Below are 25,002 nucleotides of genomic sequence, written 5' to 3'. Positions count from 1 at the left end.
GTTGGACATTTTGCATTTTAAGCTAGTATATAGCACCTGGTGTGTTCATCTCCTCCCTCTCATTTGAATAGAGCGACCCTGACATTAGAGAATAACGGCCATAGAGGATTGAAGCAGATAAGTAACTTTGGTCTATAACGCTAGGTATATGAAAAACTAACGTGACCTCAGTTAGCAGATTATATGTCCCCAGACCCGTTCCATTCAGCATCTGATCGGTATGTCTCCGATGTCTCTACAAAATGTCACGGAAGAGGACTACGATCTGCCAGTGTATATAGTCATCCTGCAGCTGTGCTGATTGGCTGTATGGTTGGGTTCTACCTGGTGCAATGTGCCCTATGACAAGTGCAGCAAGATTGAACCATTGTTCTAGAAATTAAATTAGTTTCTAAAGTCATGATTATATTGAGATTTGAAACCACTAATTTGTTAAGTTTATAAATAAAATCTAACACATAATCCCCATTGAACATTTCCATCTTATTTTATTACAATTTTCCTCTTTTAGCTTTAGAGGGGGGTAGACTTTTTTTTGGGAAAAGTCAAAGAAAAAAAAACGTGCAGTAGTGCCGTAAATATACTCTGGGCACCTCCCAAACCTATAGCCAAACATAAAATAATAGCTTATCAGGCAGGTATTTCTAAGGCTAATCAGAGATGGTTTAAGAGGAGACGGGTGGGTTTTATAATGCAAAACATTTCAGGGAAAGTCTCCAAAAATTCCCCCCAACATTGTCTAACACAATACCATAATAAACCATACTAAGTCAGCCACCTTAATTAAATGGAAAAAGAAGAAAGTAGCATTTCATTAGCACTTGCCCAATGTTATATAGATTGATTAGGTCAGAATAGAAAAATGGCATAATTCACCTAACGCACATTTCCTTTATCAAAGTAGACTTACTATATGTATACATGTGACAGACCCACATGTATGTAAAATTGTGACCCTAAAGTCCATTTATTAGACAATCAATACATACAGTCATCTAGCTCAGGCCTGGCCAGCCTGTGGATCTCCAGATGTTGTGAAACTACAAGCCCCAGCATGCTTTGCTGTTAAGTAGCAAGCCGTTAGCTGGCAGAGCATGCTGGGACTTGAAGTTTCACAACACCTGGAGAGCCACAGGTTGGACAGACCTGCTCTAACTTGTAATACACACACACAACTTTTTGTATCCAGGAGATGATGACAATCTTGTCTATATAAACGGCTCCACAAAATATAGTAAAAAGTCTGTTTAACCAGTTAAGGAACATAGGTCTGAATGGAAGTAGGAGAAGCTAGTAAGCAGTACATTGTGGCAGGTACCCATTGGATCTAGTCACCACTAACCATATTTGGATCTAGTCACCACTAACCATATTTGGATCTAGTCACCACTAACCATATTTGGATCTAGTTACCACTAACCATATTTGGTTAGTGGTTGAAGCAAGTACTAATGTCCTTTTGTGCATACATTCTCCTACGCATCAAGCGAAGAAAGTCTCAAATCACTAATCGAGGTATGAAAGCCGAATCCTGCAAATGAGCCTTCTCCTCTCCATTGTCCAGGAAAGAGTGATCTGGCACCGTGCTGCCAGCTATGTTGCCCACGGTCATAATAAATGCAACTACAGACTTATTAGCATCCTATTTGCCCAAATTCCTAAAGAGTGAAAAAAGGATTGAAGATCAAAAAATGATAAATGCTCTCATTATCTGTATGTTTATGAGATCTTTTTTTTTTTCTTTGATCCAGCCCAAATATTGACCTGATTTTCACCGTGTATAAATAAATCACTGCTGATGATTTATCTGTAGGTTTTATTTTCTGGTTACAGATTCTCTTGGAAAAGTGAAAAAATTCTTCCTTCATCCCAAAAGGTCAAAAGTAGGATTATGAAAAGAAAACGTGAGTAAGGGTCTTTTTTTTTTTTTTTTTTTATATTATTTTCTTAATATTATTTTTTATTATTATTATCTTGAACTTATAAGGCACCACAAAGGGTCTGCAGCGCCGTACATTACATATACAGAAAACAGAGACCCAAGACACATGATACAGAAAGAACAAAAATATATACAAACACAGGTAACAGGGTAAAGCAAATCAGATTATTTCTGGGACAGATGCTGAAAGGGATGGTAGAAATCAGCGAGAAGTAGGCCGAAGCTTAAGAAAACAGGGCTAGGGAAGCAGGCCAAGAGGTACAGAGGGTGATGGAATACTAGAAGGAGTACATAGGAAAGAGGGCCCTGCTCCTGACAGCTTACATCCTAAAGGGAAGGGGAGACACAAATAGGGTGATACTAACTGGGGGAGAGAGCCAGGACAAGGGAGTTAGGAGGACTGATAGACTTGAATAATGAAATAAGTCTTAAGGGCACGCTTGAAGCCTTTGAGAGTGCCGCAGTCCTTAATTTGAAGGTGTTTATTTGAACCCTGTTTTACAAATAGGGCTTCTTTTTCTATAAACGTTCACTAAAACATGTGTGTAAGCTCTTGTGCAGAGATATTCTAATGTTTGGGAGCTGCCATATTGCTTGCTTTGGCCATGAGATAAATCTCGGGAACACAAATTAAAAATGTAAAATAAAAAAGGAAAAATAATTGTCCAAAAGTTTATTGTATGGTAAAATTAAGCAAAGTCATTTGTAGCCTGGTTTCATTCGGCAAATAGAGCTGTGCAAATGCAGGTCTCCGTCTGTCAGTTTGGTTGTGGCTCTACATATGCCGGTATTGGTCTTAGTTCCACAGTGCTTTCTCTACCTCTCTGTAATAAGAACTAGTGTGGTTGCAGTGTTTGTTTATTTTTGGTGCAGGTAATTGTTCTCACATCCTGACTTTCCATTTGGAACGCACAGATAACTGTCACCTGTGCAGAACAAGGACCTGGCTCTCTGTCACAGTTAACCAGCTTCATGAATGCCATCTTTTGTTTGTGCCTACACAGGGATGGCAAAGAACTTGCAGAGGCAGTTTAGCAAGCTGTCTGGTGCTGCGCCTGATTCTGGGAATAAGGGCCCATCGAGTTTCATGTTCAACTGGGAAGAGGAAAACACAGGCATGGTCTGTTTTCATGGACACCGCCTGGAGGGAATTGCGCAAGAGGGCGAGAACCTGCTCTCGGGGCTAAGCACCAAGTACTGGTTAAGCTCACTGAAAAAATGCTCAAGCAGGTAAGCTTTCCATACAGTGAACACTAATTAATTAATTTCCTACATTTCCATAAAATCCTGCAGCAGAAAATACTGCCGAGAGCAAATGAAGACAGCTCATTGAACTCTTGCAAGCAAGGGAAGACTGGATCCTTTGTGCTCTAAAATGGTGATAGGCAGTCTGTGGCTGGGGAACTACAGGTCTCAGCATGCCATCCTCGGGTGTCAGGGCATGCTGTGGCTTGGAATTTGCTTTGATTTTTATTTCAATATTATTACTGTACAGACATACTTGGCACCACAAATAATAGTCTTGGATAATATATGGCTCTTCAGTTGTTGCTGAACAACAAGTCCCAGCTAGCTCAGTTGTCTCTTTTGTCCCCAGAAGTGACTGTTCCTGGACAGGAGCTGTTTATTTGCATAATGTCACTAGGAAGTAGCTCATTATCTCTTATTATGGTTTCCATGAGGCTGTCACTACAGCACTTCACATGCTGAGCAGAGTCCTGCACTGACTGGCAGCGATATGCAGAGACAGATTGTCTGCACTGTGCCATGAGCTGCCAATGTAATAGTATTACCAGGTAACACTGTTTCTGCAATCTGTTGGATTAGATCTAAAGGACATTAGTTTACATGAATGTCCTCCGTGTGTACCGAGACAGCGGATTCGTGCTTTGTTAATAGTTTGCGTAATAAGATATAACCAGGTGAACATGGTTTCAAGATGGTCAGTTTTGCCTCCAATATCTTATATGTGACCTTATGACCCTTATTGATGCTTTTATAGTCCAAAACATATTAATGGGTTACTTATCTGCTGACTAAAATAGACGTGTGTGTGTGTGATTAGACTGTAAGCTCAAATGCTATATAAATAATGATAATATTCGTTCAGCTTTAAATGTTGTTAGCAGTGACTGCATAGTTATAAGCATGAAGGATTCATCTGCCTGCCCCTGGGTTATGGTTATACCCACGTTGTGGTTATACCGCACTGCTGCCAGGCTGCATCCTCTGGGTATAGTGGTTCCGAGGATTAAAGAGCTGCTGTACCCGGAGCACTAACCTTTTCTTCTTAGCAGGCCTAGTAGATTCTGGAGGTCTTGTTTAATGATCCAGTTATACGATTGAGCAGGATGGGAAGTTAGCACGGTGTAGCCTACTCCACAGAATAGTAAAATATTGTGGGTTTACTTACTTACAGGTCTTCCATCTCTACAATACAATTCACAGATCTCTATAGTGAGCTTATTGGTGGCTCTCGGGCTACAGTTAGCAGGAGGCAGTTCCTGGGGGTTTATGTAGGTGGACGGTTTAATTAGGACAAGAAATGTAGTAAATGTGAATGCAAATAGTTTGTGTTTCTTTTATCACCGATCCCTTCTTGTATTACAACCGTCTCCGGCACTATCTAGTGACCTGTGGAACATATCATTACCGGGAGAGTTTATTGTGCTGCTATTGTCTCAATTTAATGCATCAATTCTTTAGGAAAATGGAGATATTCATATGTCTGTGCTGTTCTCAACAAGAGTTGGCTTCTGCGCAAGGGGGGGGACATTGTGATAACAAACACAGCCCAGCTTCTAGTATTTTATTTTCCGGGGCATAATTCTTGACACGAAAAAAAAACACCCTGTCCCCTGGGTTACATTACAGTTTGAGCCCTATCTAAGAACGGCATTGAATGGCGGGATTAAGTCGTTCTGGAGAATGCAGAGATCTCAGTGCTGTGTGACAATGGAAACCCAGACTCGGTTACGTGCTTCAGATTAATTTTCACCTTCAAGACAAGCCACAGAATGTTGTATAAAGGCAAAGTTTGTGCTGTGAAAGTGGGTAGCTAAGTTATTAAGGATAAACAAAGTCACAGCCTCAAATGGTCGCCAAGACAAATAAGGAAAATGTAAAAGTATCATTTATTCCAGATTTTTTTTTTTCTTTCTCGCTGCCTGTCAATTATCATTAAACTCATACAGGACTCCCTGTTTTACCCACTAACAAAAGATGTTGTGTTCAAGCACTTGTTATGATTTCCTGTCCTCCAGCGGACTTGTCACGCCCATTCCAGTTGGATTTCCAGGTAAGCGCAGTGTCGGGTACATGTGGAGTGTGGTGGAGACCTGAGGAACAGTCAGTAAATAAAGCTGATAATTAGGTTTTAGCTTCTGTTCACTGGTTGCACTGAAATAAAGGAGATGCCTCTGTTCATGTGTTATAGATTCCTTTCCTCCATCTCACATTCTTATTGCTAATAGACCAGTTACGTACAATTCACCTGGTCTTGACAAATAATAAATAAATTGTAGACCTGAAATAAAAGACACCAGCTCTCCGACTTACCACCAAATCTCTGACACTGCCAAACCATCAGAGCTCAGACCAGACAATATAAGAGACACTAAACCCTTGACTCAGCCCGCAGCTTTATACCTCATATCCAGTCTCTCACCAAGTCCTGCCACTTCCTCCTCCATGACATTGCGAAAGTCCGTCCCTTCCTCTCTCAGGAAGCAACCAAAATGCTGATCCATTCACTCACCATTTCTTGTCTCGATTATTGCAACCTCCTTCTCACTGGTCTCCCTGACTCTCACTTGTATGACCTTCAATCCATATTGAATGCTGCGGCTCATCTTCCTCTCCCGTCACTCCTCTGCGTAAATCCCATCATTGGCTCCATATCCATTTCGGAATTCAGTTCAAGCTCCTTAGACTCACTTACAAAGCTCTTAATGACACTTCTCCCCCCTACATCTCTTACCTCGTCTCCAGGTACATACCTACCTGGCCACTCTGCTCCGCCTCTGACCTCCGACTCAATTCACCTGTCATTATCTCCCATGCACGCCTCCAAGACTTCTGCCGTGCTGCCCCTAATTTTTGGAACTCCCTACCCCGCCTCACTCGACTCTCCCCCACCCTCAGTCCTTCAAACGGTCACTCAAAATTCACCTTTTCAAGCTCACCTGCCACCTCCTAACCATTCTATCTATCGCCTCCTCTTCCTCGCCTACCATCTCCAGTTGTTCCTTCTGTCTCTCACCACCCCTCCCTCTAGAATGTAAGCTCTCACGGGCAGGGTCCTCTCTACCTATTGTCCCATGTCTGTCTACTGTCTGACTCCTGTCATGTCTTTTGCTGCTCTCTGTGTGAGTCCCCACAGCATTACTCGTCTGTGCTACTTATGTGTATTACCTCATCTAGTTACTTGCTTCTGTGTCTGGCAACACTGAATATGTGGCTCTTTATAAATAAATAAATTATAATAAACAACAGTGGTCAGTGCACATTGTAGCCATTAAAAGAACAGGAGGTACTTGGTTAAAAATCAAGATTATTTTGGGTTCTGGTTCTCTTTTCTGCTTGCAGGAGTTGTTTACTAGTTTGGACAATCGGTGTAACTTTGACCAGTATAATTTTGGGAGAGGGGCATAATATACTAGTAAGGGGCCTCAGTGACCCTTTTACAAGTGTACATTACTCTAGCCTACTATTTATTTAGGTACCTGAGTTAGCTAATTATTGCCACCTCTGTCTTTACTATAGTACAAGGACTGGGACCAACAATTCAAATCAATACACACACCCTAGTGTAGGTTGCTGAAGCACTCCTGGTGTTGTGAAACTACAAGCTCCAGCATGCTGTGCCAGCAGATAGCCAGCTGATAGCTGGCAAGGTATGCTGGGACTTGTAGTTTCGCATCAACAGGCCCGCCCTAGTGTAAAATAACTAAACACAGCTAAGAACTATACTTGCATGCAATTGCATGATAGCGTATTACCAACACTAACTGTTCTGCAGGTAACAACTATGAAGAAAAGAAGGTGCTGCCCATCTCAACCAATCAGATTCTGTTATTTCTGTACTACTAATCAATGTAAATGTCTTGTTGGCGGGGGCAGCACCATCTTTTCTACACAGCACCCTGTCCCCCATCATTTCTAAGCTCCCTGATTTGTACTTGTGCATCTTACATGGAGAATCCCCCCAATACCTCTCCTGCTGAATGCAGCAAGAACGGTTAAGAATATGCCAATGTTGCACCTGGGCTCTTGGATGTCAATAGTCTATTCATTTTTACTTATGTTCCCAGGTGGGTCCATTTACTATTAGTTTACACCTTACAAACGAAGGTTTATCTCAGGACACATTTTTTGTTTTACACGTGTTTAAATGGTGTTTACTTTATAATATTGTAACTGGACCCACTATCTGGAACTGCAGCTTAAACCAGACCTTCTGGACTGATGACTTGATGGCTGATATCGCTCCGTGGAAGTCCTGGAGAATTCCTGTCGAAGTCTTTGTGCCGTAGGTTCATAGTCTGTTTATTACATCACATGGAATCAGACTTGAGTGCTGGCAAAAATTCAACTTTTAGCACATTTTAGCCTGTTTGAAAAACTTCTGATTGAAGAAGCAGTTATCAGTGTTAGTTTTTTAGTCATATTTTTGCCCTTCCCTCAACTAAAGTGGCGTTTTCTGATTCTTGCTGTGACAGATGGTGGAGTTAGAAAACTGGTGCAATGCATTTGCATAAAAGGAACCTTTTTAATATTAACCTACCTCAGACATAATGACAGGCTCCTGTGTTGTACAGTCACATGGTTATTATATATTTGGTATGTTTAGTAAAGTCTGTTATCAGTCTTGTTGTGTATGTGCAGTGTATGATGTAGTCACAATCTCAGCCATGTAGTAGCAGCCAGCATTTCACCAGTCATTGCTAAATAAAACCATACTTGCCTACTTTTGCAGGCAGCTTTCCGGTAGGGGGTCCGTTGAAAGAGCGTGGCCACGCACGGTGCACTGTTAGGCTCTGCCCCTGTGAATCTCAGGCAATTTTATCCAATCGCACCAGGGGGCGGGGCCACAATGGCACATTTAGCCCCGCCCCCGCCATCTTCAACAACGCCGAAAGCTGGATCCGGTATTTTTGCCTGCTCTCTCGGGAGTCCGGGAGAACTACTTAAAATTCAGGAGTCTCCCGGACATTCCGGGAGAGTAGGCAACTATGAATAAAACCCTCACATGATAGACCTATAATAAGCACATTATCTGTGTAGATGTTACTAATGATGCAGATTACAAATTTCATGTTCATATTATTCCATTTGTATGTGTGTATGTGTGTATGTGTGTATATGTGTATGTATGTATGTATGTATGTATGTATATAAATAATCACACATACAATCTATCGGGATTTCCAAAAGAAAAATATATATTTAGTATCTCAGGGACAGTGGTGAATATACTTCATAAAGAAATGTGCACACATTCTTATTTTCATATTACATAATAGTATAATAAGCCTTGAGGAGCCTTAATAGTTGTCCACATAAGTTACCAGTATAGTACTGAATACCAACTGAGAAGACTGCACAATATACTGTATAATGGAATGTAGTACCTGTCTAGTGTTTATTTCAATTTAAAATAGAATGTTCTGAACAAGTGTCATACTCCTGTTTTCCTGTATGGGGGAACACAATAAGATACTTATTCATCATACACTAAGAAATATCTTAATTACAGTACATATATGATGCCTACAATGCCAGTCATTAAAATATTTCATGGCTGTTGTGTTGTCTGGATGGCATTTTTAACTATTGTGGAAATCATATGTCCCTATAGTTTTAAAACATCCATATTTTATATAGTAATTTTTTGTTGGATTAATGTAAATGTGTATTTGTCGTGGCTACTAGTAAAGAACTATTTCTGCTGAGGACAGAGGTTCCAGTAAATCATGTTTGATGACCTTGTAGTAGGCAGCTCTTCACTTATGTCTCTGGATGGCTTGAAGTGACCAGTATAGCTGTAGGGTGGTATTACTGCAGCAGTGTTTTTCATGCTTTACCAGTATGTCTAAATTCTTCATGGAGGTCACTAAAGGCCATGTGTTGTGTGATGTCCTACTTTGATTCTAAGGTTTGTCCTGTGAATTAAATACCTTTTTTGTTTTAGTTTAAGAGGAAGCCATATATTGAAGGCAATATGGGAGGAAGAAGGAAACTTCATGGTAAAACTAGTCAAATAATGTACATGTGAGAAGGTGATCATTTGGAGAGGAGGGGAATGCAATGGTGGGATTATTAGAGATGAAGGGTCTGGATCATTAAGGAAAGTAAAGCAAAAAAAAGCGTACTTTGCACCTTCGCAAAACCATGTTGCATTGGAGGGGGAGGTAAATTTAAAATGTGAGGACAGATTTGTAGTTGGGGTAGGGCATGTTCTAGATCAACTTTATTTTGCTGTACAAATAAAGTTATAAAGTATTTCTGTGCTAAATGTAAAAACAACCAGTATTTATCTTATGTGCAAAATAATAAAACTAATTTGCACCCCTTGCACTGTAACATAGTTTGTCCAAAAGAAAATGTCGGGTTTTTTTTGTGCCTCAATTTCCGTAATGAATCAAGCCTGAAATCTGTGAAGATGAGTAAAAAACCAGGAGGGACTCTAATGATCAGTGTATTGATCGTACAAGGGGATTACACAGTCAGGGAACCAATGAAAAGAGGGAATGTCATAGAGAGGCCATTTAAGATATATTTTGATATGGATGTTTACTGTAGGTATGGAGCAGCATAGGGGAATGTGGGAGTTGAGCGGACGAGTAGGGTGAGGACATTGGGGGCGAGTAAGGTGCAGTAGGGGGCGGAACATTGGGGACGAGTAAGGCGCAGTAGGGGGTGGGACATTGGGGATGAGTAAGGCGCAGTTGGGTGAGGACATGGGGGACTAGTAAGGCACAGTAGGGGCGGAACATGGGGGACTAGTAAGGCACAGTAGGGGGTGCGATATTGGGGACGAGTAAGGCACAGTAGGGGGCGGGACATTGGGGACTAGTAAGGCACAGTAGGGGCGGGACATGGGAGACTAGTAAGGCACAGTAGGGGACGCGATATTGGGGACGAGTAAGGCACAGTAGGGGGCGGGACATTGGGGACGAGTAAGGCACAGTAGGGGGCGGGACATTGGGGACGAGTAAGGCACAGTAGGGGGCGGGACATTGGGGACGAGTAAGGCACAGTAGGGGGCGGGACATTGGGGACGAGTAAGGCACAGTAGGGGGCGGGACATTGGGGACGAGTAAGGCACAGTAGGGGGCGGGACATTGGGGACGAGTAAGGCACAGTAGTGGCTGGGACATTGGGGACGAGTAAAGCACAGTAGAGGGCGGGACATGGGGGACGAGTAAGGCACAGTAGGGGGCGGGAAATTGGGGACGAGTAAGGCGCAGTAGGGTGAGGACACGGGGGATGAATAAGGCACAGTAGGGCGGAGACCAAGTTCTGCCTACTAACACTTTAAGACAAGGCTCAACAAATTTCTGCAAGTGTTAGGTCCAAAAATTAGCAACCAGTTATGTGTGTCTCACACGTCCAGGGTACTGCAATGCCTACAGCCGGGACAGCACAGATACAGAAGGGGCCCAGGGTTTATTTTCACACACACACATTAAACTAACAAGTTATTTTTTTTTTCTCCCTATAATACGGCCCGTTCTGGCCTCATTTTCCCAAGCACTAGCAGCCATGGGAGACCTGGGACTCACCTGACACAAGTTGGAATTAATTAATGTAAAGAATGGGGTGCAAGAGTTGGGAAAGACTTGCCTTTAAAAGCTGTGTGCAGGTAAGCCTTAAGCCCAGATAAAATAGCATAGCATTTGATCATGTTAGGACTGACCAGAATGGGAAGACTTTGGCGTGAGTTGGTCAGCTTAACATATATTGCAATATGTGGAACGAACATTCCCTGTCTTTAATATAGAACAGTCTTTGGTACAGCATTATTTATGTGTTTGGAGAGTGCAGAGTATATATATATATATATATATTATATTATATATTATAAATGCTTAGTGGCGTGTGTTAGTCTGTCTGTGTGTGTGTGGAAAAAATAAAACCAAGCTGCAGCGCCACCTGCTGGGCGGAGTTATACACTGACCTACTAAATTCTTAGTGTGTGTGGAAAAAAAATTTCAGAAAGGGCTGAAATTTGGTATACTAAGATGTTTTTAATTTGTTAATTTAATTTGTTAATTGTTAAAAGTGTTTATAAAGATTTAAAATAAATATATATATATTTCTTGAAGGAAAAGTGACAGTTGGGAGTGGTTGGTGGTTGCCGGGGGTGACAGTGGGGAGTGGTTGGTGGTTGCCGGGGGTGACAGAGTGAGAGGAGTGTGATACTCAGGACCGCTGAGAGAGATCCCTGTGGATAGACATCTGGATAGATGTGGCGATGAAAATTGAAGGATGAGGTGATGGAGAAGAATGATGAGGTGGTGACATGTGGACAAAACCACGTTAAAAAAGGGCGCTTACGTTGGGAAGTAACGCTGAGGAGGCCTGGGCTATGGCCCAAATGCATGACAAGAACCTTTTTAACACCTTAAGTAGCTTGATTTGACTAGAATGCATGAGTATCATGCACGGGTTAACTTGTGTATATGTATATATGTGTGTGTGTGTGTATATATATATATATATTTAGTTATTGTGTGTGTGTGTGTGTGTGTGTTTACAACAAAGGTTTTGTCTAATTGTTGATTTTTGCCAATTTTGATGGCCATATTTAAAACCTGGTGGGGTTTGCCTTTTATAAAATTGCCTTTTGTTAATTTGGCCACCAGAATCCGTGAAAATCTACGATATGACGAAATCGAAGTTCAATACAGTAAGCCCTAGGTTTTTTCCCTATGCCTAACATGAAAGAGTTGGCTGAGCTGAAACTCTCTGTACTGCTGTTTATATTCTAATGATCTGGCTTACTAGAAGTTGCTCTTACCGTAGCTACTTAATCTCCTCTTCGTACATGTGTCCCCTCTTTTGATGAATGAGTGCAGTAAGTGCTGCTTCCCTAATCGGATGCACCTACTTGTTGGCAGGTAAATAACTTCTATACCAGTCTGACTTTTTTTTATTTTTTTAACAATATTGATACTTGAGTTTTCAAAAGAGTTCCCCACCTCTGCCAAGATTTTGACATCATGTTTGCTCTCCCTAGAGCCGTTTAGAACACCCTCTCCCCCACCCTCCTCAGGTTTTAATAACATTCCAGTGATCTATTGCCCGAGATTGGCATTGTCCCTCCAAGTTAATAACTGGACAGAATTCATACAGAATACAAACCGAAGAGATCAAATCTATCTTTGTTTGTGAGCACAGGATACTGATGTAATCCTGCCCTGTCCATTAACTGGTAACTGCCAGCCTGTTACATGTAGTTACTGGTCATGCGCTTGTGTATGTAGACGTAACCTACCAACCAATTCCCGGGTTTGTTCTCTAATTCTGCAAACTAGCCTGGTAATAGTTGCATGCTTTTTCTTTCCCCTTGTGCTGCTTTTTTTTTCTTTTGTGTGTCATTACACATCTACCGTGACACTGGTGTTTGGAGATATGTAAACATAGTGTTCTGTTACAGCAGCTTTGTTGTGTAGGTGAATTCTTCTGCGTGAGCAGGAACCTTCCAGCACTTGGTGAAAGCTAATGCCTGCAAGAATCGTGTCTTGTGTTTGGTGCACGCCCAACGCTGGCAGCTTCATTGTGTCTTCATTTATCTACCTGTGTTAGAGATCTTAGCCTTAACGTGGAAATATTTACTAAACCTGAGCTGAAGAGATGTAGGATCCAGTTCATGAAAGTGTTAGAGAATCTTTTTTATTGTGTTCATTTATCTTTTTTTATTGCCATATTTTTAAACATGAAATATATATACACCGTTCAGCCACAACAATAAAACCGCCTGTCTAATATTGTGTAGGTCACCCTGGTGTCGCTAAAACGGCTCTGAGCTGTTGAGGCTTGGATTTCACAAGACCTCTGATCTGGCACCAAGATGTTGGCAGCAGATCCTTTAAGACCTGTAAGTTGCGAGGTGGAGCCTCCATGGCTCTGATTTTGTTTTTCCAGCATATCCCACAGAAGCTCAATCGGATTGAGATCTGAAGAATTTGGAGGCCAAGTCAACACCTTGAACTGTTTATCATGTTCCTCAAACCATTCTTGAACAATCTTTGCAGTGTTGCAGGGTGCATTATCCTGCTGAAAGAGGCCACTGCCATCAGGGAATACTGCTGCCATGAAGGGTGTACTTGGTCTGTGACAATGTTTAGGTAGATGGTACATGTCAAAGTAACATCCACATGAATGCCAGGACCTAAGGTTTTTCGGCAGAACATTGCCCAGAGCATCATACTGCCTCCGCCGGCTTGCCTTCTTCCTGTAGTGTATCCTGGTGCCATCTCTTCCGCAGGTAAATGATGCACATGCACCCGGCCATCTGCATAATGTAAAAAAAAAAGTGCTTCATCAGTCCAGGCCACCTTCTTCCATTGCTCCATGGTCCAGTTCTGGCTCACATGCACATTGTAGGCATTTTTGACGGTGGACAGGGGTCAACATGGGCACTCTGAGAGGTGTTTACGGCTATGCAGCTCCATACGCAGCAAACTACAATGCAATCAGCCTTTGCTCCCCAGGAGCATCATTGTCGCTGATTTACCGATTGTCCGTCCTTGGACTACTTTTGGTAGGTACTAATTACTGCATACCAGGAACACCCCACTCGACCTGATGTTTTGGAGATGGTCTGACCCAGTCATCTAGCGATCACAATTTGGCCCTCGTGAAAGTTGCTCAAATCCTTACATTTGCCCATTTTTCCTGCTTATAATAAATCAACTTCAACGAACGGACTGTTCCCTTGCTGCCTATCCTATCCCACCCCTTGCAAGGTGCCATTGTAACGAGATAATCAATGTTATTCACTTCACTTGTCAGTGGTTTTAATGTTGTGGCTGATCGGTGTTTGTATATGTATGTATATATTTATTTAGAGAAAGAGCCTATTGTAATTAAAATTTATAATTAATTTCATCAATAGTTTTTTGTATTTATTATTTGACTCAAAGAAAAGATTTATACACTCAAATCGTCAGTTATCACTTATATGTGGATAATGAATAAGAAAAGTTTGCACGAAAAATGCTTTGCTGTTGAAAACCACTTTATACTTCTTTATCATGACTGTGCTAATCACAGCCTGCTCTTCAGCGGTCAGATCTAGCGTCATGTCAGAAACTCTCCATGGTAGTTGGTTCCTGGAAAACCTAATGTAATTTGCCATACCTAGACATTGCAGGTTAGAATACAAAAATATAGACTGCACATATGAAAATATAACAAGGACCATGTAATAAAGACGGATGATATAAAAAAATATGTAGATTCTGTGTATGGTAATAAGAGGCACAATGTGGATTTAGTGGTTTTCATGAGACTGTCGTTATTTTCATTTAAGATTTGGCAATAACGTGTATAAGTGTACCAATGCACTTGTATATTATTACAAATCTCAAAGCTGCAAATCTTTTTTTTTTTTTTTTCTTCTTTTCCTAGCCGTTTAGAACTCTGTACAACATTGGGACCGTTCCTTCATGTTACATTCATATGGTGGCACAGCAGTTAGCATTGCTGTCAAACGACAATGGGTCCATTGGATCGGTTCCAACTAGGGGCCCTATCTGTGTGGAGTTTGTATGTTCTTCCCATGTTTGCGTGGGTTTCCTCCGGGTGCTCTTGGTTTCCTTCCACACTCCAAATACATTCTGGAAGATTAACTAAGCCAGGGACTGGGGGGAATGATTAAATATGCTTAGTAAATCACTGTGTAATATGTAGGCTCTATATAACTAAAGGTTAATAATGAAAGTGTACACATGTCATAGCTATGATGTTTAGTTTGCTCTTGACTCTATTATAATTTGATCTTTTTCATTGTGGCAGTCTCCCTGGGTATAGTTGATTTGTAGTTTTCCAAATGTGAACTACAATAGCTTTCTGGTACCTAAAATATAAAGGGATTAACAGTGTTAAGGAGATAATTTGATCTATATCACACATCTGTTGCTGGAAATTCATATCAAAAACTCATTCCCAAATGTAGGTCTCTGTGTGTTCTCGTGGCATCGTGCATTGGATTATGTGTTCGCTCATGCCTAAAGATATCTGGATTTATTTATGGCCTAACTAAAACTTTCATAGTACATAGATGTATTATTGTATGTATGAAGACTAGAATGGTAGAGTATTTTAGGAACTGTTTAGCTAGTCTAACATGTTGTGCAACTGGCTAAAATAACATCAATAACTATTTGTACAGATTACTATCCCCAAGAATGTGTGTGTATATGTGTGTTCTTTCCTGGAAACAGAACGCGTTAATTGCTTTCTCTTATTGTTATTAAAGGTTCTTTTTTATTTTTTAGTAAAGTGCCATTTGCCTAATCTGTAAAGACAGCTACTACAAAAAAACCTTTTATTAGAAAGTGATACTAATGGGAGCTTTAGAAGAGACAATACAGCGGATTGTTTAGTAAGTAAGATAAATTGTTAAGCAATACATCTGTACTAAAAACATAGTTGCTTTGCAAAACATGTTTGCATAAACACATGTGCAGGTGTAGATTGGGCATTTTATCATAGTTGCCTACGTTCCCGGAATGTCCAGGAGACTCCCGAATTTTTTTTGGAGCTCTCCCCGACTCCCAGGAGAGCAGGGCAACCTCACGAATCCTGCCTGCTTCGTTGGGAAAGGGGTGGGGGCGTGGCTAATGTTATCCTGGCCCAGCCCCCTGCTATAATAGGCCATAATTTGTATTGTATAGCAGGGGCGTGGCCTAATGATGCAAGGGGTGATCTCCAAAGTTGGCAAGTATGCATTTTAGATGTACAAGTTTGCAGAAAACAAGCTGGAAAACTGCCTTGTAACAGTAATTAATGCTTTTTGCATATTTTGCTGACTAAAATGACCTCAAAATCTTCTAAAGATATTATTTGAAAAATGAAAAATATATCTTAATATTAGAGATGCTCACTGACCCCCGTGAAGTGGTTTTGGATCTGGATTAGCTCCATGTTTTGGTTTTGGCAAAACCCCCCTCGTGTGTTTTTGGTTTTGTATTTTTTTAGAAAAAGTGCTAAAATATGCTAAAATCACATAATTTTGCTCTTTTTTTGATCCTACATTATTATTAACCTCAATAACACTAATTTCAAGTAATTTGCAGTCAGTTTTGACCACCTCACAGGTCACAATATTATTTTTATACACTTTAGGACAAATACTGCAGCGACCTGGCTGGATGGTTAGCGACAGAGCAATGACTCAAACACACGGCAGTTCCTAGCACATCTAGGACACATTGGCACACAGCAGTGGCAGAAAAGAAAAGTCATAAGAAAAGCCTGCAAGGACTAGTAGTTGTATTTCTGCAATAAGAATAACCAATGAAGCTCTCCTTTCTGTGTGTTACCTATATAACACAGTAGAATTGGACTGCAGAATTACACCAACTCTGCCAGCAGCTATTGTATTTGTATTTTTCTGCAATGAGATTTAACACTGGAGCTATATAGCTCTCCTGAATGTCACTGATTACTTTCTTTTAACACTTCTACCACTCTCCTCTTTCAATTCTATCTATTTGCCTGCCCAGCTGCTCTACACTCTGCTACCCCTTCTCTCAAATGGCGCTAGATCGCCGTGGAGGGCGGTATTTATAGATTCCAAAACTCGCAAGATCAGACGATGTCACGATGACGTTTTGCCTCGTTTTTCGAATCTGAAAAAGCCGACTCGGCTGGGTACTCTGATCCCCGAAGTTCGAGTGGGATTCTTTTTTCAGGAAACCGAGCCCGTCCATCTCTACTTAATATTAACCTGTCACCAGGACCAAAGCATTTTTGATCCAAGATTACTTCCAAAGCCGAGTTCCCATGCAATCCGTTCCATCAAGGAATGTTGGCAGTCTGTCCTTAATGCCTGTGACAGTCTATGCAAGCAAGACAGGTTCAGCTGGTATTGTAGTAGTTTAACAATGAGATTGCCCCAGCGATCGCACCTCTATGAAAGATTAAGAGGGAGAAGAATTTTTGGCAGCAAAGTTGAGTGGATCATGAAAATAATGTGTAACCAATTTAGACCAGCTCGTTCAATTATTTTCTTGTGTCTGGCAAGATAATAAAATGTAGTATTAAGCTTGTTAAGTCCTTAAGATAAAATAAGAAATTTTATATACAGATTTGAATAAGGATGATTTGACTGAATAGACTGATGGAAAAGATAAAATTGCTATTTTGCATTTCCTCCAGTGGGGTTTTGACCATTATTTCTCCATTGATTTGCAGCAATATTTGCTTCATGTCATGTGTTAATGTCCTCCTTTCACAGGAGGTGTTAATTATTTGTTTTGTTTACAAATACTGAAGATTTGACCTGTTTATACTAATACAGCTGTTGTGTAAAATGATGGTCCGGCATAATAGATTCTAAGGGCTTGTACTGGTTTAATGATCCCTGTATCCACCTAAGTAGCCATGTGTACCTCCTGAGTCCCAGCCTTTGGTACAAACCCATTCCCTAAAGATTCTGCACTCTGTCCCCAGCATTGTGAGGGGAATACTAACGTATTTTATTAGGGATCACTGATCCTTATGGTAAACATTTTCCATACTAAACACTAGGCAGGCTATGAGGTCTGCTTGTTCAGTTTTATTGTAGAATAAAATAAATTCTAGTAGTGCATTTGTCAGCATCCCACCTCATATATAACCATCTTTTATTTGATTTAAAATAGAAGTGGATCTTTTGTATAGGAGGATAAACTGTAGCAACTTTCCTTTCCTTGAATGTTCTAAATTAATTTCTGATTAAACTAAGCTATTCAAAGTTGCCAAATGCAAGCTGCCGTATTTGTGTGAAAGTCCATCCTTTATGCCAAGACATTGACTAAGAGCAATAAATGAATTGGCATATTTTGAGCAATATAGGTTACAACATTGTACATAAATTATCTGCGCAAAGGTCACTTCATTTAATAGACAAATGGGGCAAAGCCGTTCCGTTATCATGGAGTTGGGGTCTTTTTTGCGCGCTGCGGACACAGTCCTTACTCTGCGCACTGCGGACACAGTCCTTACTCTGCGCGCTGCGGACACAGTCCTTGCGCTGCAGACACAGTCCTTACATTGCGCGCTGCGGATACAGCCTAGCAGCCTCACATCAGAAAATCAGCAGTTTTACAACTGTAGAATTCAGTATAAAACACCCATTTATTACTTTGCTATATCAATATGTGTCTCTGATATGAAGTTTTAAATTAAATGCTTGAATTGTTTGGATTTATTCACCTGTATGTATCTTATTAAATAGTGCCGTTATGCTGGGTGCTACAACTTACTGGAATATTTTCTGATCCTGTTGACAACTGACTGTCGCTGCCAGGTTAATAACTGACCCCCCAAAGAAAATCAGGATACAGATGTTATTCCCAACCTATTTTCCAGATGGTGGCAACAGTGGGTTAAAAATGTAAATTAATTTGTTTTTTCTCTATGAAAATGATATTTGCCCTCTAGAAATTTTAACCCAGTTTGAGTGTTTAAACTTGCCAGCAATACAGAATTTCATTAATATGCGCAGTTATGCAAATCATCTCACTTGGTTCAACCTCAGGCTGTGGAAGACAGAAGTAGATGATCAGACATAGGAGAGATGCTATGTAATTATATGCACGAAATACAGTTATGTGAGACATTAACTTAGGAAAAGTAGGATCATATTTGTTCCTCTCCCAGTGACCTGAGGCAAATCTTGTGCTGTAATGAATATGGGGAAAAATATGGTTTGTTTGTTTTTTGGGGTTTTCTTTTGCATATTTATTTAGTTCTTATTAACATGTGTTTGATTAGGGAAAGAGCACCTTTTGTTGTCATTTTCCGTATCCTGCGTCTCTCTCTGTGAGCAGCCTATAGTAATGATGTCAAACACACCAATTCATATATTTTAACTTGTTACTGAGGATATAAAGTAATACAGACCTACATGATTCATGAATAAATACATTATTCTACATTCATTTGGCTAAATATATACATATAATGACTGATTTAGAGTTTGACATATTCTGTCCGAACTTGCTTCAAAAATGGGGTGACAAATTGTGGTCTCTACCTGTAGTTTTTTTTGTTTGTTTTTTTAGTTGCACGTATCTCAAGATAAGTCTAACCCAAAACACAGCAGTATTTTATTTTTATATATTTTAAGGTCAGACATACAAATGTGTGTATACTTGCGCTCAACTGTAGTGTAGAAATGCAGCATGACAGTGTGTGTTTTAAATGTCCCTATTTGTAAAATATAATAAAAAAAATTTTTTAATAAAATAAAAAGTATAACTGAAAGGCACTGCCCTTATAATAGTAGATGTCAGTCAGGACAATCAGGGGCATATTCAGTTACCTGCGATGTTCCTCCGAACATCGTGGCTGCACACGTTTGCAGGTACCTAAACTTTAGGACCTTCAACTTACACCACTATGGGGAGGGGGTGTCGGGTGAAGAGAAATCCGTAACGTTACATTGCTGCAGAGTGCTTTCGAGACTGTTTCGGAGACACTAATAGAATAGGCCCCCAACAGTCCAAAGATGTGCCACTGCCCATCCACACAGGAGTAGTTAAACCGTCGGTTCACTCCAGTTTCACTGCCATACAGGTCATAGAGGTAACAAAGTTGTAAGTGATAAAGGAAACGGCGCATAGATGAAGTGGTTTATTAAAAAATACATTAACAATTAAAATTGTACTTTATCTGGATGGTGACAGAAGAACAGTGTAACGTTTGCAGGAGATCAGGGGGTAAATGTATCACGCTGAGAGTTTTCCGGCGGGTTTGAAAAGTGGAGATGTTGCCTATAGCAACCAATCAGATTCTAGCTGTCGTTTTGTAGAATGTACTAAATAAATGATAGCTAGAATCTGATTGGTTTTTCAAACCCGCCAGAAAACTCTCAGCTTGATACATTTACCCCCAGATGTCTAAAATAGACTCCAGCTGCGCGTTTCAGAGATCTGTCCTTTCTCACCAGGCTCCCAAACACTCTTCTGACCTTTGAAACGGTTTGATCACTGCTCTTTTGCTAAAATCTATTTGTCAATTTAATTAATATATTTTCTAATAGTGCGTGACCTATGTGCAGCTTCTTTGTCACTTACACTGCCTTCCATATCTATATTGAATTTACCCTCTTCGTACACACTATAATGAAGTGTCAAGTAAAAAATGTGTTGACAGTGTCATTAATAAATGTGTGTTTTTTAAGGTTCCTTAAAAAATGTAATTAGAAAAAAAAAAAAAGCCCCCAAACCCGTCGTTTACCACATTATATATCTGATGGAAATCTTCTCTACTTCTTTCCAAATGGAAATGACAAATAAGAAATCGGAATAGACTGCCGCAATTTGATGCTAATGAATGAAGCGCTATCGCTAGAGGAGTCAGTGGGCAAACAGCCAATCAGAAGGGGCTAGTTAGTGCTGCTGGTGGCCCCTCTATGCCGTGTCTTTACCCCAGTCCTCCGGTCCCCACAACATATACGTCTTCTGAGAAGAGTATCTGGTCATGCGTTGGTCTCATTGGTGCATCTCCAGGGTACCTGCTACACTTTCATGTCCACATCCGCCCTGTGCTCCACTTACCTGCTTCCGTTCAGACACTTCAGGTGTAAGGTGCCCAAGTCTCATATCCCCTCAAATCTATGTATGGATTCATTTTGGTATTCAGGTGCAGTACAATCTGTATTTGTGCACCCCACAAATGTACTTGTGTCCAGTTCTGAATGAAGCATGTAGATTTCAATACATGTTAAGTATACATTAAATGCACACATCCAGATGCATAGGAAACGCCCAAAAAGTCACCAGCAAATGTAGGGTTAATTGTAGTTATTGTGCGACCAAGCCCAATACACTGTATGAAATATAGTTGGTGTCATTGTCATGAAGTCATGAAATATTGTATGACACATTTTGTATGGAGGGAATTGTATATGTGTATATTACAGCTGTGTCTGTGTGTTATAGTATATACATGGCATAAGCTCCTTATTGACACTTCCTGTACAGTTATTGACCCATCTATCCAGTGAGTAGCAGAGCGCTGAGGTCTCTGATAGTGCTGTGTTACATCACATTGCTTCTCACACAGACCCATCCTGCGTCAGTGACAGAGCAAAGTCCATATATTGGGCAAATTGGATGATATCCTATGGAGTGACTGGATGTCTCCCGGCATGACAGGGACCTGTTCCTGCAGGTGTAAGCTCACATTTACCAGCATCTGGTAATGACCCAGTCACCGTCAGACCGCATTATAAGGCGTTGCATTTGTTTTTGTGCCAAATGCCAGCTGTTGTGTAATCTAAGAGCATGTGTGACCAGCATGAGCCCCTCTAGTCAGGTTGGGCTGTGCGGTTACATCTCCACAGCTGGGTATCGCCCTCCAAAGGGGCAGCTCCGTGTGCTGGGGGTAACGGGGGATGAGCTTTTTTTTTTTTTTTTTCTCTTCTTCTTCACTCATGCTGATCTTGCTAAAGCCAAATACACTGTATGTTTGGTTTTATTACCATTTATTTATAAAGTGCCAACATATGCTGCGGAGCTGTACAATAGAATATTGAGAGTTTAAAGTTACCCTTCATTTTTTGGGGCAAATCGGAATGGGGACCCAGTAATGTGATCTTGGCCCTGGGCCCGTTAATGTCTTAAAGCGGCTGTGACTATTTGCACAGGTATCATACCCCTGTGTTCTGCTGCCTTTCTAGGTGTTAAAGAACAAACAAGCAGCTGATTTTAGGGCCACATGTTCAAGAAAATGTTGATTGTTCTCTGAATATTAGTATGATACAGTTATTAAATACTTCCTCTTCTACAGTATCTCAAGATCAACAAGTCATTCATGTAGGAGCTCATTGAAATAATTACAAAAATGAAATCTTTTGCCGAGTTTTTTCTGTATGCATGTTTAAGAAGATCTACATATAATCTGGTCCCTGTTTATTAAATGACAGACAAACTGGTATGAACAATAATTTTAATAGAAAAGGAAGTTTCCTACACTATTTTTCAATCAAATTAGAATATCATTAACTAATCATACATTATGTACCATATGTGTAAATGTGAAATAGCTGGACCCCATACAAGGAAGTACATTAATACTCAGTCTTCCCATCCATCCTCTGGTAAAATGCATTGACCGGATTATACCCTAGTTGGCATGTGTAGGCGGTATAGTCATGGAAACTAAACAAAGAAAGAGATTTAGCCTCTGCCAAGAGATTGTTATCAGCCATCATATTATGGGGAAAGGTGCAGCGGCGAAGACAGAACTGCTCTGAAATCTCTCTACGCATCTTAGATTGACAGAGATTGGCTCAGATTTAGATTGTGTGAAGATCCTTTTTGGAACTCTAGAAGATTAGTCATTTATTTGGACGCGAACAAATTCTTCCAGCTTTGTAACAATCTGCAATGTTTCACTGCTTAAAATGTGTATTAAATTGAATCAATGGGAAATATGTGATGAGCGAGTACCTTTTCTATGCCCACAACCTCACAAGGGTGCTCTTGGTCATATCCTGCGTGCAGCGCTGGATAATACGATTGGTGCAATATAACCGGTAATAAAAACCAACACACCGCAAGGTTCCATTATTATTGTTTGTTTCTTTTCCCCTCTTCTCCAAGTTGGCTAGTAGATCAAAGAATGTTTGTTTAATGTTCATTATATACATACCCCCCCTCCCCCTCCCATTTATGCTGGTCTATAGTTGACCGTATCACCTCTCACTCCCACACTAAGGATATTTGCACATGGGAGCTTTGTATCTCAGTATCTTAGCGCAGATGTGTCACTATCAGCAGAAAATCTGTGTAAAACTTACGTTAGTGCTTTTTGGCTCTATAATGAAGACATATCTTGAATAATGCACATATATGGGATAGCTCTGTACTTAGATGAAGTAGACAATTAAATTGTGGGTTGTATTTCCAGGCCCCATTACTGACATTAAAGTAAATATGGGAACAATTCTGGGAAACCATTTTTCTCCTATTTTTGCCTGTTCCTTCCTAGGTAATGCTTCTAAAATAAAACTGATATTTGCTACTAAACAGTCTTGTCTGTCCCAGAGAGAAACAAAAATCAATATAAAATTCACTGGTAGACTAAGAAGAAAATGAGTTTCCACTTTACACACCAAAAAGTACAAATAAATGGTCTGGTCATAAAGGGGTGAAAATCCTCTGGGTATCAAGTGGTCAACCTACTCTATCCATCTTACTGTTGGCCCTTAGCAAGTTATGGCTACTTAATTTAGTCTGTAACCTTTAACAAAATTCACTTAAACTGGCTCTGTCCGTTCTGCTCAGCCTATGGTACATTCATGGATATTTGCTGGCTTGATAAAGCATGTTACTGTAGGTGAAATCCTTTCCTTAGGCCCTATCCTATTTGGTGACGGCCCATTAGAATGTCATATTCCCTTCGTCAGCCAGCTGATCGCTGCTTGTACACGTGAAGTGCAGATTGTTTGCTCACAACATGTTTTTCTTCATTTTTTCAGATTTTGTAAACACTGGAAGTTATACGAAGAGTCAAAATTCCCTAGAAGTTATGACTTTGTCTTGTCTCTCTTCGCCCTGGTTCTGCGGGTGGAGGTGTGTGCTGTCCATCACGAGGTGAGCTGGGTGGAGCAGAGACTCTTCCAAGAGTTCTTGACAAAGAAGCCCAAGACAAAGGCTCGGAAATTACAGACGTAACACAGGACCATTACTAAATAAAAGAAAATCTGTTTCTACATTGTTAGCAATAATTTTAAACCGTCTTGAAACAACGAACATGTTTTTGTTTTGTTTTTTTTATATTTCTTTTCTATGGTCAATCAATGGTCATCTGTAAACGCATCATAGGAGAAACTCTTTAGGAACAACGCCAAATTTTGAATATCCCCGATTCAACCAGGTGGATTAGGATGCCTGGTTTACAGAATATTATAAGCAGTTCCTGTAAGATGTCACTTTCAAATCATTGTAATGACACACAATAGAAGTCAACATATTCGGCGTTAAAGGGGCTCTCCTCGTTGAGACATTTCTGCTGACCAGGCAGAGTTGCTGATTCAACACATTTAATCTGTTGGATCGTAGATAAAATTGTATCCAGTGCACATATATGGGCTTATCAGTTGTTTGTATCTGAGGGCAATAAAAATATTAGGTCTGCCTGTTCAACAGAGCTCTAAAGGTGGCGATTGTCTTTAAATTATTCCTTAAATGTTCTTTTCACCTAATGTGGTCCTGCAATACTTGGAATTACTGTGCACCTGTCGTCTACACACTGAAAGTGGATGTTTTGCAGAAATAATCAATATTCTTGAACATGCAAGGGAAGAGTGTCAGGAAATAGAGGGATTAGTACACATCAAATATTACAGTCCCAACACAAACTGGCTGAAGTGTCCCAGAATCCTTGTACCTTGGTAAAAGCTTGTTGTGCCCTGCACCAGTGACTATTCATTTCATTATTGGCTGAGCTCTCTGCTGTCCATTATACAATCACTAACAAAAGGAGAAGAGAAGGCAAAATTGAAAAAAATGTATCTGCAATTCTAAGTCTGTGCCTGACTAGCCCTAGAGGATAGACACCAGATCTGAAAAGGACAATTTTTATTAGATCCCAATCGAAAGGGGGAGGGGGGGGGGTGGTGGTTAATTAGCCGTGATGTTCCTCAGAACATCGAGGCTGCTCATCTTTTACTGTTACTGTCGTAAATTCTCCGCTCATTATTCCTCACACCTCTACGGGGCTGTCACGAATCAATGCAGGAATACAGCTAAGGAGCCACGGATAAGGTGAAAAACATTCAATGTTTATTTGCTGAACAGTATGAACAGAAGATGTAATAATGAGTTTTGCAG

At 40.5% G+C, this 25,002-nt stretch overlaps 1 protein-coding gene across 2 annotated transcripts in view; it reads left to right on the top strand.

Moving 5' to 3' along the window:
* The window catches only part of TAF1B (TATA-box binding protein associated factor, RNA polymerase I subunit B), a 273,798-nt gene extending 249,471 nt beyond the window's left edge, over nucleotides 1-24,327 (top strand). For both annotated transcript variants that reach the window (XM_075201449.1, XM_075201450.1), the window contains exons 13-15: nucleotides 1,834-1,904; nucleotides 2,947-3,172; nucleotides 23,649-24,327. In XM_075201449.1, the coding sequence (XP_075057550.1) occupies nucleotides 1,834-1,904; nucleotides 2,947-3,172; nucleotides 23,649-23,844 (493 nt within the window). In that variant the 3' untranslated portion in view covers nucleotides 23,845-24,327. The remainder of the gene's footprint in view (nucleotides 1-1,833; nucleotides 1,905-2,946; nucleotides 3,173-23,648) is intronic.
* Nucleotides 24,328-25,002: the final 675 nt, after the last annotated feature.

This window comes from Mixophyes fleayi, chromosome 3, assembly GCF_038048845.1.
Source record: "Mixophyes fleayi isolate aMixFle1 chromosome 3, aMixFle1.hap1, whole genome shotgun sequence".
In the NCBI taxonomy this organism is placed as follows: domain Eukaryota; kingdom Metazoa; phylum Chordata; class Amphibia; order Anura; family Limnodynastidae; genus Mixophyes; species Mixophyes fleayi.
The sequence above is the reverse complement of the archived record's forward strand: the minus strand, read 5'-3'. Positions and strand labels throughout refer to the sequence as shown.